Below are 21,221 nucleotides of genomic sequence, written 5' to 3' on the forward strand. Positions count from 1 at the left end.
CGTCCCTGGGCATCACTCTGTCATCTGCCTTATCATGGCCATGAGCTGAGCCCAGCTCAGCCCTGAGGAGTGTGGCAAATGAGGGTGGCCTGACACAAATCACAATTAAGGGTAGCTGTGTGTTGCTCTGTTTTCCTTCACAGGGGCTGTAAATTACTCATAAGGCAGCTGAGAGCAAGTAGAAAGGAAATACTTAATTGTCCTCAGCCTGAGAAAGCTAACCTAGATCATTTTAAAAGGCTGCAAAAAGGGAAAGGGGACTGGCTGGAGGATGGGGAAGGTTCACACTGGTGTCTGCTTAACCAGGATGGGCTGGAGACAGGCTTGTGTTGAAGAGAGCCCATGCATCTCGTTGCAGAAGGCCACTCTAGGAAAAGGCCTGTTCTCTGCTGGCCCTGGAGCTCCCCCTCACTGGTTTTGCCGAGGGGAGGGACACAGAAAAATGGGATATGGGGATAGACAGAAAAAAAATAGATATGGACAAAGGGGAAGGGATTGGGTATTGGGTGCTCACAACCAAGGGCTCAAGCGTAGACATGAGCAGAGGGGTGAGGACACCTCCAGCAGCATCTCCACTCCCCACAGGTCTCAGTAGCATCTGATCCATCAGGAGCGGAGGGGCAGGGTGGGCCTGTGCTCTGGTTACTACCAGCTCCCAGCCCAACACTTGGCCATGTTAGGAAAGGGCTGTGCAGGGCAGGAAAAGCTTTCATGACCCTCTGACACCAACCGAGGTGGCAGGGAAAGGCCCATTCCAAGCCCTGGGCAGTGCGATTGTATTTACAGGAACAGGTGAGGTGCAAGTGGCTGCGAGGGCCCAGGGAAGCACAAGCTCGTGCAGCAGTGGAAGTGCTGTGCTAAAACTGCATCCTCTAGCACAGTGTCTCTGATAGCGCTGGACCCTGCTACCTTTGCTAGAGCAGCTCTTCACCCCGCCACACTGCATAGCTCACACCATGCAAGCATTCTGACTTCACCACTCTGCCACCAAGAAGCACTAAATCTTCGGCAGAGCAAAAGCTGTGGGGGCCGTGCAGAGGCTCGGTGGCAGCACGGCCTGCCCTTCCCTGCCAGCACTACACGCGCAGCCTCCGCCCGTAGCCAGCAAAGGAACACGGGGCCAGGCAAACGCGCTTCGTCTGGCTTTTGGCGTCAAAGCAGCAACTGCTGGTTTTCCAGAGGGACAAAAAACAACAAGGCATACTTTAACTTGGAACAAACTTTTTTAAAATTTATTTTATAGATCACACCAGCCTGAGTGATCTTTGAATGCTGGTCACGAAAGAGAGATCACACCACCTCCTTTGCACAAACTGAAGTAAACCCTCTTCCAGTCTCGGCAGTCTCCTTCATTTGGAGCAGAAGGAATGGAGAAAGAGAAAACCGCCTGGAGTTCCCTGCTTCCCTGGGAAGCAGAGGGCAGTGAAATCAGATGCAGTTTGATGCTGCTACAGGGCCAGAAGACAAACAAACCAGGCCCTCATGCCCTGCTTAGCCACACTTCACACCCCTCACAATGCGGGTGCTATTAGTGTCGTAGCCGCCTATGGTTCCTCCCTCGCCAGGAGAGTGCTGGTGTTCAGGCACGGAGCTGGATCAGGACTGTCTGACCTCCTCGCTTCCACCCATGCTCAGGCCACCGCTGGCTCTTAAGGCAAAGCACCCTCATCTCCAAACCATGTTCCTCACCTCTCCCACGCCGCTTAATGCTCTTGCAGTGCTGGTGCTGGCATCGGGAGATGCGCTCTTCCCTCCCTGCCCTAAGCCCGCTGTCGCTCAGTCGGCTTGGAAGCCTCCCTCGAATCACAAGGTGAACTGGGATGAACTGGGATGAACTCCACACAGGTGTCACAGAGTGAGAAACAGGAACAACCCACTAAGGAGGGACAGAAACTTTTCAGTCTCCCTCTAATTAAAACCAAAGTCCTTCACTGGAGGAGGAAGCCCTCAAAGAAACCGAGGCTGACCGCACCTGCCGGGGAGAGCAACGATTGGTTGAGGATGCCACCTCCTCCCTCAAAATGCCACCATGCTCCCACAGCTCACCACAAGCCAGCAGAGGATAACTCTGGTCCTTGTGGGAGCCAAGTGAAGACGCAGGGTTAGAAGAAGAGAGATCAAAATAAGCAGGGAATTTATCACTTGAACAACCCAGCGTCAAAAAACATGATAACAATAAAATTAATTGATGGACTGTCCTTGCAGGGCCTTCCTGGCAAAGCCAGATAAAATCTTAAAAAAAAAAAAAGAAAGTCAGAAAAATTACCATGTACTTCCAAACCTGAAAGCACTTCTGTAAGTTTGGTACCAATCCATCATCGCTCTCTTCAGCCAAGAGGGGAGAAAAATCCTACCTCTGCCAGGGCAAGGTTTGGCCAGTGAGTTCCAGAAAAGATCTGGGAAATTCTGGGAGTCAACAAAATCAAGGGGAGGTCATGTTTGCCTGCTGTCTCTGTTCCAGACATATATTCCCACCTGTGATCTCTGTCCGCCGAGGTGAGAAGGCTCTTTCTCTGGCTTGAGGGACGGACGGAGCGTTCCCGCGCTGTTCTCTTAATACTGTCAACAGAGCTGCCGCAGCCCTGAGAGGCAGGTTAGATCTGCTCCAACGTGCACTGAACAACCAACGGGAAAAGCAGCATGATGGGAAGGGGAGCAGGATGGGCAAATGGCTGCCCGTTTAATTCTGTCCCTAATTAAAATCTTAAGTGCTATCAACGTATTTGACAAGGATATTTAGTATAGGATTCCTCAACTTCACATCAAAAACTGCTTTCTAATTTGTTTTCCTCTTATATCTCTGCCTGATGAACTTTCTTACCATCTCCTTCCAACTTCAGCCACTACAACATTAAATTAAACCCACTTTGAAATAGTTTAAGATGGAGGGAATCCAGAAACATATTTGGCACAGGGCCACAGTGGTAAGAAAACAATGCCCTACGCAGCCGTCCTAAGCAACGTGTTTTAACCTTTGCGAGTCTGAAATTTCAGGCTTCTGATAACCCCTGCATCTCAGACAGCCAACAGGAGGAGAGCAGCAAGTCCTGTGGACAGAACGGGGTGAGGGAGGAGGGAGGCAGCTAACTGGCTCTTTGCAGTCCTATCCAGACTCTCCTCTCATCTTCATGCACACAAAATATAATAAAAACTAATAAGAATAAAAACTAAGCCCATGATGTACAAAAATGTGTCAATAAGGGGAGGAGGAAGGTGTCAGTTACTCAGTTCTGTGTGTCTCATCACCTTCACTAGCTTATAAATCATGCTCCTCTCCATCGCTTCCTTCTGGGAGGAGGGACGATTCTTCTGCAGCCAATCAGTCGGGATGGGTTTTGGTTTAAGCTGCTCTGGATCTTTTGGATAAGAAATGAAGGGAAGGGGAGGAATTCCTCAGAGCGAGGAGGAGTAAGAAATTCAGCAGCCACTGGCAGGAGTCACACAGGCTCCCTGAGACTTCACTTTATGGCGCTGACCCCCACGTCGCCGGCCTCCTCCTCCAACTTTTGACTGAAAAACAAGAAGATGCACTTTAGTGCACAACGATCTCTGAACCAGAATATCAACACAGCGGGAGTTCAGATGGATTACACACACGTCCAGACAGCGGGAGGGCAGTTGTGACTGATGAGCTTCCTACCACCACAGGAAGGAGACAAGGCAGACAGACATACCATGAAGGAAGGAGGAGAGACAGATACACCATGAAGTTCAGCCCTTCAAGCTGGGGAGGGCTCAATTTCCCATTTTTCTGAATGCTTCACTCCCAAAAGCGTCAGCAGGTGCCATGGGGCTCAGCATCCGGGAAATCAATGTCTCAGGCTCCCTTGGCTTTGTGCAGAAAGGAAGGAGAGCCCCCCCGCTCCCCTAGCAGGGCTCTCTTGCTAACCTGACTCTGTTCCCAGCCTCAGGCCAGCAAGCTCACCATTATCCTTTAAAGCAGCCATATACCTTATTGCCCTCACGGACGTGGGGCTCTTCATCCAGCGCAGGCTGAGGGGAAGCAGCAAGGAGAGAGAGGCAGAGGTGAGCAAGAACAAAAGCAACGCAAACTCTCAGGGCGAGGGATGAAACAAAGCAAAAGCTGGGAGTGCTACTTAGAATCACAGCGATGCTACAAGACGACAAGGAGGAGATGGGGGATCCGTAAGAAGCCACAAGGATACGCAAAAGGAGGGAATCCCTGCCAGAGTGCCCTCTTTCAGCAGCAAGCCTGGCTCAAGAGGGTGAGATCTGACCAATGACAACTAAAACAGTTAAAATTAAGAGGGAGGAACACTGACTAGGTTTCTTGACAGAGTCTGTTCCTGAACCTTTCGCTTACTAGGTAAGTATGCTAAAAGGAGAAGATTGATGTAATAAAGCTGATAAATAGCTCCCAAAGCTTGCAGTCAGAATTGAGGTTCCATTCCCTCCAGACCAGAAAGGCTAGGTATTCTCAGACAAGCTGAGCTGAGAAGTCCTAACCAACAAAATAACGTGGACAAATTTCTCTTGAAAGAGGTGAGACTTTCCTTCTACTCCTTGGATGTCTCCATCCTCCCTCTTTGACAGGAGAGAGAACCTGTGTCTGATACTACTACTTAGGTGGTCATTTCTCTAGAACAGGGATGTTCTACCTCTCATTCAGGCAGCAGAGACCCATTCTATGACTGGCTGTCAGATGCTTCACTAGTTCAGCTACTGGGTATATGGAGATGCTTCGTGAGGACAGCCAAGTAGTGAAACAGGTTGCCAAGGGAGGTTGTGCAGTCCTCCTCAAGGCTTGGAGGTTTTCAAGACATGACTGGATAAACCCCTGAGCAACCTGGTCTGACCTCACAGCTAATCCTACTTAGAGCAGGAGGTTAGACTAGACGCTTCCTGAAGTTCAACCCAAATTGTCCCAGGACCCGAAGCTGCTGAAAGGTCAGCCACACTGAGTCATCCAGTCATCAGAGAACTCTGATTTCTGCTGTGAGACTACTTATATTTCTATTCATTTCTGTTACACATTCAGTCTCAAGGTGAGTTCAAGGGTGTGAGGGGATAATGCTTGTGCTTTAGAGTGCCCTTCCTCCAACGGATGAAACCAGCAAACAGCTAGGACAGATAAAATATTTTCTTCACTTACCAATGGTTGCAGGGCAGTGGGTGTCAGCGGTGCTGCGGCTGTTGAGGGGGCCTCGTCCCCAGCTGGTGGGCCTCCAGCTGCTGTCCCAGCTGGGAGAACACCATCCTCTCGTTTTGTAACGGCTCCCTTCTTGGTTGACTGCATCTTGATCTGCTGTGGCTTGGAGTTCATTGGTGAATTATTGGTGGTCTGAAGCAACTACAAATTACAAAGGAAGAGGCCAACATCAGCATTAAAACAGCTAGGCTGATATGGCAAGGTTCAAAGCTGCTTTTTAACAAAAGCTTTCAGAGAATTGATACCAATAGCCACCGGGAGAAGAATGCAGCAGCAGCTGTTCAAAGAAATCCAGGCCCCTGAGCTACCCTCAAGAACCCTGACAGAGTGGGAAGGGTCACTCAGTTGAGGTGTCACTCAGCCCTCCTCACTATGACTCAAAGGGACCAGCTACAGGCTGTCAGAAGGAGACCAAGCTGTAAGAACCACAGGCATCTGGCTCATCCCCAGCCTTTGCACTCCCTCATTCACACCAGCTAAGACCCACCACATGACAAAGCACACTGGTCATCTGCAACCCATGTCAGGCTGACGTTTGTGATCAAAGGATGGCCTCTTCCCTCAATTTTCCAGAGCCATCTAATTCTCCTGCTGGCTTCTCACAGCAAAAAGTAGCTAATAGGCAAAAAGAAGTCGGACTTTTCAGCCTTTACCTTTGTGATGGTACCCACAGCTTTGGTGCGGCCTTCACGAAAGACCAGACGCTGGTCTATATGCAAATATTCCGGGGTTTTGATGAAGCGAAAGTGCACTGTGGCTTTGTCCCCTGTCCGCAGGCAGTCCTTGTCCATGCTGAGAATCGTGGCCGTCTGACGGATGCTGCCACAATGCACTGTGAACGTAATGCACAAAGTAATGCACAAAGGCTTTCAACAGCGAGTGCCATCAGTGGAATAAGCTTCAGACAGACATCTAAGGCAGCTCCTGCTACCCTACAGCTAACAGCGCTGAGTCTGGAATGTAAAAATCCATTGCGTACCAAAGACTATATGGGTCACATGGCTGTCTTTGTTCAGTCCTCAAAAAGAAAAGTTGCTTTCGAACGGAGACTTTTCTGAAGCATCCTCAACAGGATCCTACATGCCAAGCAGCCGGACTAGAGGGCAGGACCTAAAATGAGTCTCTCAGGCAGCATCTGAAGCTGAAGAATCTTTGCACTGTGGAAATCTGGCTCAAGCAGGCTCCAGGTACACTTGGAATCACACATCTCCTTTTTACCTACAGCCTTCGCCACTCTCCTCTGTCAGCTCCCTCCCCTCTCTCTAACGCATTGCTGGGAAAGGTCAAACCAGGAACTAAGGCTTATACTCAGGCTGACAGAGCCATCAGGAGAAAAATTATCTCAGGCTCATGCTGATGCAAACCGTTACCACGCAGAAACAAAGATGAGACAACACTGAGACACGTACCCATGGCCTGATATCGTGGGCTGATGGTGGTGGGGTGATGGAGCACCAGAATCTCTGCTTCAAACTCCCATGATGCTTGTGGATTCAGGCGGGGTGACACCATTACCATGCCTTTCCGGATGGAAGAACGCTTGATCTGAAAAGCAGAGACACAAAAAACCTTAGCACAATTCTCCAGGGAAGAAATTTGCTTCTCTGGCTGACTGCATCCGGAAGGATCCTAAGGGATTTCACAGATACTAACTCGTGCTCACCAAAAGACAAAGTGAGAGCTGTTTAGTAGTATGCAATGATGTTATGCAAAGGTTGCGAAAATCAAGTTCAGCTGAAGTTTCTGAAGAAGGTTTAGTTAGAGTGCTGAAAATGCTGGACACTGATACAGAGTTTTAACTCACTGATCCTTTAAAAGCAAAACATACACCATGGCTGCACAGTACCCAATGTGCAGACATCTCTCCAAAAGCATGATGTCTGTTAACACAAAATGGTAAGACTGAACACATGAAGTTTGGTAATAGCTTAAACCATATCCCCTTAAAATCAGTGAAGCTTCTATTGACAGAAATCTTTCACCAGAGGAATCGCATCAAATTTTGCTCATTTTTAAGACTCAAATAATGCAGCTGGCCCTATAACTTGAGAGGAATAGTGTAAATACCCTGGCTAGGCCACTAACGCAGTTGCAGCACAAGAGACCTTTCTTGCAACGCCTCCACTTTGTTATACATCTCCAACACTACTCCTCATGACCTTGAGTCCCACTGCCATGATCTGGCAGCTGTCAGGTGGAGCAACCAGGACATAGGACCCACAGAGGTTCTACGAGATTTTAACGCGCTGTGAAATGAGGCAGCTGAGGTTTGCAAAAGCAGTCTGACTGCAGCTGGATTCCAAGAGCACTCTAAAATTAGGAGGGTGGTTCCTGCTCTGGAAGTCTAAAGAATATTGTCTCACCTTTTTCAAAGCAAAGGAGGCAGTCTGGCCTCCCCGCACTTCTTTGACAGGCATCCTCTTGCGGTGGATGGACTTAACAGCAATAGGTAGGAAGTTGCCAAGTGGATCTGGCCCCAGCAGCAGAGTGTCATTTAGCTTGATCAGGCCTCTCAGTGTTGTCCCAGACACAACTGTTCCCACGCCCTATGCCAAAAGAGAAAAAAAAAATAAATTGGGGTTACTTGACCATGCTAGCAGAAGAGCTCCTGAACTCCCCTCTCTAGGGAAGCTGCCTTCTTCAACCTGAAAGAAACAGCAGAAAATTCTTCCAAATACCAGGCCCCTTACCGGGACAGAGTAAGTATCATCTATCTGGAATTCTGCTGGCTCTTCTTCCCTGTAACTGGTCCGTGGAGACAAGAGATTAAGAAACATCTTCAGCAAATCTAGGTTCTCCCCAGTGACATTTGAAATCTGGAAAATTGGGCACATCCTGTAAAGGAAAATTGATGAAAATGGAGTTAATTCACCTCCCTGCCTGGAATTCCATGTGTAGGGAGACATCCAAAATCTTGGGACTGAATTCAATACACAGTGCTAGGAAGGGAGAGCCTGGCAAGCAGTCAGATGCACAACAACACCCCATGTTTGAAAACCTGCAACATTGCCTCTGCCTTCTAATGACATTTAGGAATAGGTGTAAGGTTCCAGGACCGAAGGAAGCCGAATACCCTGCCATCTTCTGCAGGCTGCCCAGAAGCAGCCTCTCATTTCTGTCTCAGAGAGGGGAACACAAGCAGGTCAATCTCAGAATCAAAACATTCTTATTAAATCAACACACCACATGGCAGACGCAACCTTCACACAACTAGACAATGGGACTCTCTTTCTGAATCTTCTCACCCAGTCTCCAAATAGGATTGAAAGAGAAACGACTCTCCTCTACTCCCGTTACCTCTCTGAGCTGAAGTTGGAGGCTGTTACAATGACATCATCCTTGCTCTGAACCAGCACGGGAATCTTCCTGCACCCTGGGGACTTCAGCAGTCGCTGTAACAGCTTCAGGGTTTCTTAAAGGGTGAAATGAATATTGTTAGGGCAGCATCTCCCATCTTTACAAATCGCTTTTGTGGGGTCTTTCCCCAAAGGGAGACTGGTGCTCTTGCCACAGATAGACAGGAGAAGATGGCTGAAGGTGTCTGAGTGAGACTGAGTTTGCTGCAGCCCAGGTGGGACTTAGGAGCCATTCCACCTCCCATTTCATGCCAGCTAGCCTGCTGCCAAGCAACACCGTACATGAACAGACATGTTTGCAACGCTGTGAAGTAGACATTTTATAGCTGTCTATTGAGCAGCTTTAAGCAGTTACAAGTTATTTCCTCTTCCTATTTCCCTGGAATTCAATGAAAACCAGCAGCACTCAGGAACTGAAATATTTGAGAATACATGAATTAGAAATCAGTTTTGACCAAACAAACCTCAACACACTTTCCCTGGCGATCAACCTGCCCTACAAGGTTAGAAAAGTGTGAAAGAGGTAAAGATCACCACCACAGACTAGGACAGTGTAGGTGGACCAGATTAAAAAATAAGTATTTTGGGACAAATCTCATGGCTCCCTATTTTGATCTTTTGCCTCTTTTTAATTTATTTTCTAAGCCTCATCTCTTATCAGCCAGCCAGCCAGTCTCCTGCAAAGTGGCTTGCAACAAATAAGGGGGAAAAAAAAAAAGGCTAGTCAGGGCTTAAAAGAGCAAATCATTTAAATTCTACAATTGTCATCCAATTAGCTGGTTTTTGCAAACAAATGATTGCCTATGGGAAAGTAATGTTTTGGATACAGAAACACAAACATCTAATCATGCCATCTGCTCTTCACAGACACACTTGAGCCAAATCTTGTATCTATTTAATTTCAACAGAACGTGACACAGGAGTGGCTTCTCCCAAGAGCAGCTCTTCTCTCCTCACCGTGAGCTAAATGTTCTCCTTCCTTCCAGTTATTATCTTACGGTCGGGGCTTACATTTATTTGCCAAATATCTATTAAAGAGATATCTAGATTATCTTCTGATCATACATGCCTGTTTACCTGAAACTTATTTAGGATTTTTACAATAATGAACTAACCACAGACAGTACCGGGAGCATTCACTTTCCTGATTCTTAGGAGTGATTATAAAAAAAATCAGTACTCCAACTAACCACAGAATGTTCCTGAAGGTGTGAGAAACGCACCAAGAGAATTTAAAAGGTGAAAGTTGGTCACAGCCTGAAAAAATGTCAAGCATAGGTTAAAGGGACACTGTTGGGGTTAAAGGTGCTGCTTTAACTGCCATTGGGCAAAAAAGTCGCTAGGCCCTCCTGCTCGCTGCCATCCCTGCTTGTGCCTAGTCCAGTCCTGATACCATAGCCCACACGTGCAGCTGCTTTGAACCACGATTTATTATGCATTGGCTGGTTGTTCAGACAGAGGAAGGAGCTGCTGTAGTTAGGCCAGCGTATCTGAGAAGTGCCCAGGTGAGCAGCACGTAACAAGCAGCTGCCTCTTCACCTAACAGCTGTCAGAGAACAAGTTCGATCACAGCTTAAGATCACAATCAAACTGTGGGCAAGGAGGAAAGCAGCTTCCAAGAGAACTTACAGACTTTCTCTCCAGGTTTAAATACCCAGAGAGAAAGCAAAGCCACAACCCCAACTGTATGTTTCTCCCATTACAGCTCAGTTAAGCAAAATCCTGTGGCAAACACTTTCAGGTTGCCCAGCTGAGTTCCCCAACCTGGGTAATTTTGAAATGGTGACTACAAGTGAATCACCTGCAAAACGGGCAAGGGGAAAGTGTAGATTTCTGGAAGGTGTTTAAGATGCAGTCAAAACCAGATAAAGCAGCTTTCCTCCAGCAGTAATTCCTCAACCCAAGCAGAGGACAACAGCACGTACAGAGGTAAGAAACAGCCCTGGAGAGAGCTCATAGGACTCACCTTGCAGGATGTTGGCAGGGCACATGTCAATCTTGGTCACCACAACAAAGACGGGAACATTAAGTGCAAGCGCCAGCCCCAAGTGCTCCTTGGTCATTCCAACAATCCCAGCGTTACTGCCAACCTACACCAGGGATACAAGACAGGGTGATGTAAACGTTCCTCCTGTAGAGAGCTGGGTTACAGAGAAGGTCTTGTGTCAGACGTGCAGCAGGCTGTGATTAGGTTGCAGACACGTCATTGGGACCGTATGAGCAGACCCAGCTCATTTCAAATGCTGTTGGACACTGGCTAAGGACTCACTGTTTAGAAATCTTTCAGTTTTCAAGAACCATACAGCTTGGGCTTGTCTGAGACTGACAGTCCTCGGGAAGTTGCCTCAGAGCAAGATATCCACAGTGGCTGCTGCTCTCCACCTCTGGGAGATGCTGCCTCCCTCCACAACCCCACAGGGACTTTGCAGTAGGAAAGAAGTTGAGGCTGTCAAAGCTCTGAACAGCCCCGCTCCTGCTGGTACCGTACATCTTTCTTGCTACCTACCATCAGCATGCAGAAGTCGGGTAAATGGCCGGTCATGCCAAAGACGGTGGTTTTCAGGTACTTTTCGTGACCAGCCAGGTCAATGAAAGTAATGACCTTGGTGGATTTCTCACAGATCTTTGTCCATTCCAAGCTGCCACCGTGGCTGTCGGGCTTGTTCACCACGTTGCCCTCACTGTCGAAGCCCAGAATGTCATTGCCCACGCTGCTGGTGCGGCCTGACTCAATCTCATGCTTATGGCGGAAGAGCTTTTGCCGAGCAAAGCCTCGGCCATTGTCTAGTTCGCCATGTGTCAAGACACCTAGCAACGTGCTCTTTCCTGCATCCACATTGCCAACCACTGCTACCCTGGAGGGGAAAGGAAAAAGGAACTTGGTAAAATCTGATACCTGAAGAAACAAACAAGCAATCACAAAACCTAAACAGCACTGCTCCTGCAAATAACTAGCTCTTTCTCCCTGACTTTCAAACAGAAATTGAAAAATGTCAGACTTTCACAAGCAGAGCAGAGATTCTTTCACAGTTAACAGCAGAGATCCCAGACTCTGGCAACTGGGATGTGAAATATCGTGGAAACGTGTCACTGCTGTTCAGAACAGAGTCAGCTGAACCGGACGTTGCTTGATGCCATACAGAATATCTCTCATCCAACCCCTAGTCTCTGCAATCCAACATATACAGTGTGGCAAGTCAAAAGAAAGACTAAATCCTGACTTGGTCTAGAATATCTCTGCCTTTCTCATATTCTTCACGTTGTAATAGGACCAGGTGCTAGGGAAAGCACAGAAATTTAAATTGCTGTTTCCAGAAAAGGAAAAGCTCAAACAGCAATGAAATGTTTTATGGGCAAATCCTCTCCTACAGCCACTTCCTTCCATGTCTCTGATAAAGGTGGCTTTTATGGCTGTTGGCAAATGTCAGAAATCCATTCCGTCCAGGTCTGGGCAGACTCTCAAGTCTTGTCACACAAGTTATTATATGTCCATTAAAAGGTGACTTGGACCATCAGAGTCTTGGAACAGAATTGAATCCTCAGTCAAAAGTACTGTATTCCAACAGTGTGCATACATGCACACATATACTGACACACGTGCATATGTGACTCCTTATTGGGGTTCCAGTCCACAAAAGATCCCCAAACTGTGAAGCTGTCATCCAGACAGCAACAGCTCTCAGCTAAACACAGGCGAATCTCCACAAACAGTTTCTTCACAAAAGAGGCAGCAACAACAAAAAGGTGATTTCACTAGCAAGGAGTGGTCAAGCCAGCAAGGAGTGGTCAAGCCCTTTGCTGGGTAGCTACAACACCCAGACTTGAATCAGCGTTGCCGGCTCAGCATCGCAGACTGCTCACATTGTAAAAATGCAGCTGGGCTGCTGACTAACCCTGTCTCCACCCGGCTCCTCACCTGACCTCCAGGAAGTCGTTGTCACCCACACGTTTCCGAACGAGGTAGTCGCGCACCTTGCCCCCTGCCTCCTGGTGCTCCCGCAGGAGGATCACATCCGCCTCGATCTGTTCTGCCATGCTCTTCAATGTGGCATAGGATGCTTCCATGTCTGCCTCGCTCAGACCGTACTCAGTCCCATCTAGTATGGTGTTGAGGAGACAAAGGACAGTCAGTGAGCTCCACCTTGCAACAGCCAGCAGCAATGTCGTTCTGCCTGGGACTTCCACACCGATCAGGATTTATAAGCAGATTGGAGATCAGACACGTAAACGCAATAAGCACCCTTTGCCCAAAATAAAAAAAAAAAAAAAAGGATGGTCTTCACTCTAAGTCTTAAAAGATACTAGAAAACACCACCTTTCATCTAGAGGAGTTTTCTTCACAATTTCTACAAGCAAATATTTAGGGATTGTCCAGAAAGATACATGTCTGTCTAATTCCCTTACTTCACATGTTGAAGGTGCTTTGTGTGCAATTTCCTTCAGTCAGATAAATTGTCCTCTCGCGTGTCCTCTCACGTTGCAATAAAGGGAAAAGAATTAACAGAAGGAAAGCTCTGACTGAAATATCACCACAATTAACCAGAGAATGTGGGTCCAGCTTAAACAATCAGCTTATTTTATAAAACCACATCCCAAGTGCACATTTTCTGCAAGCGTGGCCTGCACAGCAATTTCTTTAGCCCCCATGTATTCCAGCTAAAACAATGTTTTTGGCATGCCTCATTGCCTTTGTTCTGGCACTTGAAAGAAGTGCTGACAGCACATGAGGCCAGAAGAAACCAAGAAGGCACTGCTGCCTCTGAACAGCCCACCTAAGCAAAGAGTTGACAGTCAGAGCAAGCCAGTGGCAACTATCTGGACAGTTTTAAAGGCCACCACAGCACTCAGCTGCTCTCCTAATCAAGGTGCTGAGAAGCTGCACAGATTTCAGGCCAGAATCTCCTCTGTGGTTGAAAAAAAACCCCAACAAACAGGTGGAGAGACAGACAGCACCTGGATGACCAAAGCTATTGCTGTGTGCGCATTCATATGCATGGCTGACTCATCAGCTGGTAAGCAGTACCTGCAGTTTGCATGAGCCCATCAGCACTTTAACTACCGCACAGCTCTACAGGTAGAGTTGCTGGGTGCTTCTCAGTCACTCGAGCTGGGTATCCATGATGATCAAAATCAGACACTCAAAGTGAATGCAAAGGAGAGGTGGTGGCAAGAACACCAAGATTTTTTCCTGTTGGCTATTGTTTCCAATTTACAGGAAAGATCCCCATCTTCCTTGACTATGCAACAACCAAAATGAAGTCAGAAGTTTTAACTCATATTTTAAGAAACAAATACCTACTTCTAAGTGCATCACTGCAACAACCACCAGTTAACACCCTCACAAGGTATTCTAGAGGAGAAAGCAGTTACTAGCCCAATGAACTAGATCTCCGCTGCAGATGTGGTCATCCCAAACACCAAAGATTCAGACTACACCTAGGAAGCTTGCTTGGAGGCAAGAGCATTATCCCTGTGATACTGCCTGCATGACACCTGGCCATCTAATCCTGGTTTCTCTTCTATGTCGGCTGCTTCGCAAGACGCCAAGAAAACCAAAAAAGTACACGGTTTTGAGGTAACACAACTCTCTCCCTCCATTATTTGAGCCAACCTTGGCACTGATGACACGGGTTTTGTATTCTTCCTCAAAAGCAGTAACTAGTAGAATGTCTGATCATAACAATTCGATGTCGCGCAGATATCTAATATATTTGAAACACACCTTTAGCTTTATGATAGCCATAGACAATTTTTTTGTATTCAGAAAAGGAATTTCAATTTTGAAGCAAGGCCATGTTCCATATTACGTTACCAGCATCAGATGCAAATATTCAAACTGTGAAAAAGAACAAAAAGGTAACCCATGCTAACTGCTAAAATCTGCAAAGGCAAATGACTGCAGTCGTTCCCAAGTTAACGTGACAATAAAGGGAAACCTTTCTCTCCACAGTACAGACACACACTAACAAAGAAAGTCAGCATTTTGGCTATCTGAAGTATCTCCAATACATTCCTGTGGGGTAAAAATATTGTTATTTACAATGGAGAAGTGAACAAAAACAGATGGAACAAGACCTCCATCAGACACTGGAGACGTCTGTACTAAAACTTGTTATAATTTCAGATCCTTTGTGCCCAGACAACTTATGCCTTATTTCCAAAAAGAACTTGTATGATTTTATACAAAAAATATGTTCAGTTCTACGACATAAGACAGCTGCTGGCAGGATAAAATAAAAGAATCTGTCCCACATGTTCTGCTATACTTTATGGAGGTTTCCAAGTTATTCTGGAGAAGTAAGTACTACCTTCAGCAGCAGTCCAGCTAGATGGACTAGGTTTTTCTTATAATTTTCATCTTTTTTTTGTTGTTTTCCTGAGGAAGCTACTCACCTGATCCTTGACCAATGACATAGATGGTCTCCCCACATCCCTCATCAATTCTCTCTGACATCTGCTGGAGCAAACTGTCATATTGCTCTGAAGTTGGACTCACCATCACCAGCTGGAAAAAAGATTAAATATCCAATTTGTAGATGTCAAGCAAACAATTTCAAAACCAGCTTCAGTTACAAGGAAAATCAACCCGTGTGCTTTATTGAAAGAGGAGGGCTCTTTTTCAAGGACCACTTTCTGGTGGTTTGTTTTTGTTTTTCTTTTTTTTTTTTTAAACCAGCTTCACTGACAGCTATTTCCTTGTGGCACTGTACAAGGTTATTTGTCTGAACTCAGAGTTCATTATGCTCAGAGTTCATTTATATCTGAGCTCAGATATACTTCAAAGCAAATAAGAATACCAAGCATCTCATTTTGAAGTAACCAATGTTTAAAAGCCACATTTAAGGGAACATCTCACTTCTACTTCCGTGTAGTACATGTTTCCATGCAAGGCAAACAGAAAGGGGAGGAGATATTGTCTCCAAAGAAATTCCTTAGCTGGGTATTCCACAGTCTCCACTGCACAGAGTGCTGCTGCTCCCCCAAAGCATGGGACAGCCAGAAGAAGCCAGCCAGACCTCGCTGCAGAGCACACCTAGGCACCAAAACCTAAAGCACCTCAGAAGTCTTTCACATACGTGATTTCTCCCGTTGTTTTCCAAGCAGGCAGAGGGGAAGGAGAGGACACGCATAAGGATTATTTTCAAACTCCTAACAAAACTTTAGGTACTTTACACTACAATACTGACAGGCAGACATACGAAGCGGTTTGTGCGAGCATATTTGCACGTTTCACCAGAGGAGAGCTGCAGTTTTGCAAGACAGCAGCTGCGTTACCAACAAGCTTTGACTGCAGTTATTGCAACAACCATAACTTCCTTTGCCCTTCCCTGCAGAGGCATCAAGAGAAGGAAAAAGTGGACAGAAACAAACAGTAAAATGAGCACAAGACAGTGCTTCAGGAAGGATTTTTCTTAGAATAGAATGGTGTAGCACCATTTCTGGCAAAAACCTGTGTCATTCATACAGTACAGCTGAAGACACTCGTACAGAGTGGCTACAGGGGTGGCGTGGCAGATCAAGGAAACCTTCATCACCCATTCAGGACCAAATGGCTACCTGCCTTCTGGCTGCCTCCATGACTACAAATCTATTGGTGGCTGAGGATGCTGGTACAGTGGCTCAACAGCTGTTGCAATTGAGATATGTAAAATATCTATGTTAAAAAGTCACTTTTAGTAAGAGTTGTAAGGGCTATCACCTACCAGTAGCCCCATGGATAGGTACACCTGTGCCACACTACAACACTCAATGAAATACACACTTCCACTAGCTGTCACTACATACGTTCCAAAATCACACTCAGACAGATATACTTCCCTTCACTATGCACTAAGGCCAGTCTGAAATCTGTGCTAGATTTGCCTAAAACATATGGTTTACAGCAGTTCATCTTCAAGCCTGCCCAAAATTCTCTGCTAACACAGGCTGACTTGCTAGCACAGCTAACAAAATGTGCATTCAAGGAGGAATTACTTTCACCACCTAGTACCACCACCACACAGGTGATGAAGACCTTGATTAGAAATCCAGAGTGTAAGGGCACCAAAAAGCCCACAACTAATGCTTAAGCAGCTTTCAAAACTATAGCGATGCATGCATCTGGAAAACTGAAGCACAGACAGCAAGTGCTGGTTAGAGAGTTTAAGGCAGCCAAAAGCAACGCTTTCCTCATATGTTAAGGGTCACACAGAGCATGAATGTGTTTGCAAGGGCCAGACAGCTATGAGAGAGACAAGCACCTGCAGGTGCTTACTTTAGATGTGTGCCCTACCTAAGACTTTGAACTACTCAGCATAGTCTGCAGAGGGTTAGCAAAGCACTCTGACCTAGAAGGCCACCTAGTCTTTCTATTTTGTGCTACAAAGGATTGAGTTTTGCTTTTATTACTTGTTCTTTTGGTTTTGTTTTCTTCTTAAAGGAGACCACTGCACGTACATTTATTGGGAGGGAAATCAGCAAGTGTTCAGAGGTTTGATCAGGACAGGAGTGGAAAGCTGTGTGTTGATGTGTAGGGCTTGTTTTGCTCAGCTTCCAGAAATTCCTGGAAGCACAGCAGACAGGCCCACTGTTTGGGCTAGTGCACCAGGACAGGTCAGGGACTCAGGAAGATCTCTTAGACACACTGTTACAGTCATACAGATCAATAAAATAACAGGGGCCGCCAGTGTAGAAGCACACTAACTTCAGTTTCTTCAGATCTCATCACCAGCTTCATTTTTCTACAGGTTCAAACACTTCAGCAGTGTGAGTGGGCAGGGTGCTGAAGTACCAGGGGACACTTCAGCTGAGCTGCTTGCTGCAGCCTTTCTTCACGGTGCCAGGCAGGAGGGCTGGGGGCTCAAACAACATGGTACCCACACACAACAGCTCAAAATACTGTCCCCCTGTCCCCGCTGCTTTCATTGCCATGCAAAGGTGCTGCCGAAGGGTGTTCCAGTGGTTGACTGCCTCCAAAGCCTACCCTGGAGCCGATGAAGCTTACAGCTGATACGATATAGCAGGACATCAAGAGAAGGACATGTAGAACAAACAGCAGCTTTCACAGATCACACTTTCCAATGCCGTTCAGTATTTCTAACGGCTGCTTCCGCAGCCCCCAGCCAGTTCTGCAGTTTCCTAGGTCACTGCAAGACTTTACTTGCTGTTTTGAAGATCCTGGACAGAGGGAGCCTGTTCTTTGTCATCTCCTTGGTCGGAGAGATGCCTTCCATCTCAGCCTCTGATTTTTTTTTTTGCTTTTCACCTTTGAGCAATTCCCTCCATGCATGCACTATGTATTCTTGTTTTTCAGAGGTTTTCACAAAGTCAGAAATTTTCACTTTTGTTCTTTCCACTTTGCCAGGCATTGAGCAGTTAACAGTAGGAGCCATATGGGTCTAGCAACTTCAGATTTCCTACAGGACAAAAAAAGTAACAACCAGTTATTGTTTTATTCTCATGACAGCAGAAGGAATATATCTCAGAAGTTTGAGGTGCCATCTCTAAAGTCCCTTCCCAATCTCTGGAGACAAGTGGCTTTTCCCACCTTTCCTCCAATCAGTTTTGGGATTAATATACACCAGAGATGGGTAACAGCTACAGCTGTTTGAGCTTACTCCAGGGGCACAAGTTGGACCGTGCCATTCTGCACTGTCCAACAGCAAAGCAAGAGGCCATAGTATTAATTAATAGCAATTTGAGGACACCAGTGAGATCAAGTTAAGGTTCTATCAGCACTGCTACAGGCAGTCCTTACAAAAGAAGCATCACATATCCACAAGGCAGACAAACTATAAAGATTAATGACAAACCAAATATTATGTGGTACATAGTGCTGCTCTTTATTAGAGTAACACAGCCACCACCAGCCAGTAGGAAGTCAGGGGAAAGGCACCTTCTGTAATGTCATATTTCGCTGGCACATACATAGTTCAAGCGCTATTAACGTTCTGTTGTCAGTGTAGATCTAATACAAGTATCAGCTTCACCAACAACCTTGTGTGATATGGTTTCGACCTGAAAGATGATTACTACTGCAGCATGTCAGTACTGAAGGGAAAACAAACACCCATTAAGATCGACACGATAATAAAATTGTGCTGATGAATAGAACTGTTTGCTTGACCAGCTGACAAGGTGCACTTGACAACTGAATCCAAGGGTTCCTCTCCAAAGAGAGCACACCTTACAATGAACTCACCGGGGGAGGACTGGGGGAAAAGTATGTAACACAGTGAGGGGGTGGGTCAGAACAGGACAGAAGTAGCAACTAGTAAACAAACTGACTGCAGTGGGAATCACCATTTTAATGGAAGCGCAGCAATTCAGCTGGGAAGACTGAAAAGATGGGAGGACTGGAAGGTAGGGGGCAGGTTAGCCTACTGCATTGTCACCATATGGGACTGCAGTTCTGAGGACATAGTGGGAGACTAACTTGGAGAGACGGGGCAGAGCTCATAGTCTTAGCTCTCATCCAAGGTGGGTATGAATTAAAGGTCCAGGGAAAAAGATAGGCTGTATGAAAAAGTAACTTGTAATAAAGGTCAAAAAAATGCTTACCTATCAACTCCATAGTGCCTGCAGATTTCTAGGAATGGAAGAGAGGCTGACAACACAAATGGAGGTTGTGAGATAAAAGCATTCCTCTCTCTTCGTCAGAATTTTGGTCAGGTTCCCAGCTGTCAAGAATCAGTAACACAGTTCTCGGTGTCCTCCTGCGCCCTCTTCCACATCGGCCACGTCCAAGACAAAGCACAGATCGATACTGGCATCCTGTATCAAAATCTTGTCAAGCTCATTAAGTCAAGAACAGGAGGCTCAATGGATACTGCACGTTTGATTTCTTTCCTTCACCTTCTTATAAGACATCTTCATAACATCATTTTGATACAGCACCACTGTAAAACAGCCAGTCATCCCCTCAAAACCAAACATTTCCATATCCACAAACCACAATTCCTCTCTCTTCATTTCTCCACAGAAGGCAAGAAAATCCAGGACTTTGGAACAACTCCAGCTGGAAGCATGAAGAGGAGGGATGGCAGAAAACCAGGAGGAAACACCAGCTATGCTGACTTCTGGATCACATAATTACAAGTGGACCAAACTAAGTTTTCAGGAGACTTCAGAGTGGGAGATGGCATCACAATACAACAAACTCTTGTCAGCAAAAGGTATACAGTTAAAGAGATCAGCCCGTTGGGAAAAAACAAAGACAGTTAGGAAAGGCAGCTAATGCGTCTGTGGCGCACTCTGGCATGCACATACTACTACAATGTACCTTCCTGCAAGATGGAAGTGAGAACGGATTCTGACAGAAATAAGACCACCACACAGTTTTGGATCCTAACAAGGAACTGCACAAGGTGAACAAACTTTCTTGTGTTGACTTAGCCCAGTTTGCAAGAGCAAGGCAGCCTTGTCGCTGAGCCCTAGCACTCAAAAGTTCGGCACTCTGACCCGCTTTTAGGATTGTGAAGAAAGCCCCAGGAACTACCACGACTGGCAGCAGAGATAACTACAGAGAACCAGCGCTGAGGAAAAATGTTAGCGAGACATTACAGTGGCTGTCAGCTTCAAACCCCTGTGCCGGCTGAGAGGATGCAACACCCGCCGCAGGCCCTTCCCCGGGGAAGCTGAGGAGGGGAAGGAGCGGGGCGGACAAGCCTGCCAGCCCCCTCCCTCCCCGGCCAGACCGCAGCTCTTCGTAGCTCAACTTCGCTGCGCTTCTCCCGGCCGCGTCCCCACGGCAGGGCAGGCTCTGCCGCCCGGCCAACTGATGTTGGGGCCGCGGGAGGCCCCCAAAACCCAACTCCAGCCCGCGGGGAAACCTCCCACCCACCCCGGCGGAGGCCCCTCACTCTCCTGAGGGGAGCGGCGAGGAGAGGGACCGGTCCCGGCTGTCGGGCCGGCCCCGCTCCGACCGGGACAGGAGGCAACGCCGCGGGCGAGGGGACCACCGAGGAGAGAGCAGCGCGGGGTCCGGCGGGGTGATGGCGCCCGCCGCCGCCACCGCCCCCCCGCCCGCCGGGCCTACCTTACTGGTGAGGTCGATCTCGGGCTCGCCGTTGAGCGCTTCGCCATCCTCGGCGTCGAAGGTAGCGCGGAGGGGACAGGCGGCCGCCGCCGCTACGCGGGGCCCCCCACCCGGGGAACTGGGTTCCGGGGCGAACATGCAGGCCGGCACCGGGGAGCTCCCCATCGGTGATCGGCTCCGCTCCGCCGCCGCCATCTTCCCTGCCCCGGTCCCTCCTCCCCTCCCCGCGCCCGCCCCTCCGCCCCGGGAGGAGCGGTGGCCCCGCCCCCGGCCCGCCAAGGCGGCGCCAGCCAATCGCCGGCGGGGGAATGGGGCGATTAGGCCGTAGCCATGACGACGGCGGGCGGGGTCGTTGTTATCCCTAGAGGGCGGGCCACGCCCCCGCGAAGCGCGCGAAGCCAATGGGAGAACCACTGCCAGCTCGACTTGTTTTCTATATATACACACACGGCAGAGCCCGCTCGACGTGTCCGGTGTTTCCTGCCCAATAGAAGAGCTGACCCTCGTGACAAACAACCCTAAAGACCAATCGAATAAGAAGACCCGAGCGACTGGGTGGGACTAAGTCCCAGCCACTGATGGGCAGGGCCCGCCCGGGTGGGTGGGCACTCTCTCTCTGGCTAGCCAATAAGAAAGAGGAATATTTTTCACGGACAGTTGTATAGGCCAATGGAACGGG

General features: G+C 47.7%; 1 protein-coding gene across 4 annotated transcripts; it reads right to left on the bottom strand.

Annotated features, from left to right (window-relative positions):
* Positions 1–1,210: 1,210 nt before the first annotated feature.
* GTPBP1 (GTP binding protein 1) lies at positions 1,211–20,752 on the bottom strand. 4 transcript variants are annotated; one of them, XM_086752858.1, is made up of 14 exons: positions 20,543–20,679; positions 19,066–19,403; positions 16,963–17,921; positions 14,920–15,031; positions 12,443–12,623; positions 11,033–11,381; positions 10,493–10,616; positions 8,468–8,582; positions 7,861–8,005; positions 7,534–7,716; positions 6,580–6,715; positions 5,824–6,002; positions 5,114–5,311; positions 1,211–3,510 (listed from the first exon to the last, which is right to left on the bottom strand). In XM_086752858.1, the coding sequence occupies exons 4-14, from the start codon at positions 15,023–15,025 to the stop codon at positions 3,418–3,420; spliced, it is 1,809 nt and encodes a 602-aa protein (XP_086608984.1). In that variant the 5' UTR covers positions 15,026–15,031; positions 16,963–17,921; positions 19,066–19,403; positions 20,543–20,679; the 3' UTR covers positions 1,211–3,417. The 4 variants fall into 4 exon arrangements, 3 of the variants coding, with proteins under 3 accessions (XP_086608984.1, XP_086608993.1, XP_086608980.1); XM_086752867.1 differs by lacking the exons at positions 16,963–17,921; positions 19,066–19,403 and adding an exon at positions 3,952–3,993 and having other exon boundaries at positions 20,543–20,752; XM_086752854.1 differs by lacking the exons at positions 16,963–17,921; positions 19,066–19,403 and having other exon boundaries at positions 20,543–20,752.
* Positions 20,753–21,221: the final 469 nt, after the last annotated feature.

Source organism: Chlamydotis macqueenii, chromosome 1 (genome assembly GCF_036417535.1).
Source record: "Chlamydotis macqueenii isolate bChlMac1 chromosome 1, bChlMac1.mat, whole genome shotgun sequence".
Classification (NCBI taxonomy): Eukaryota; Metazoa; Chordata; class Aves; order Otidiformes; family Otididae; genus Chlamydotis; species Chlamydotis macqueenii.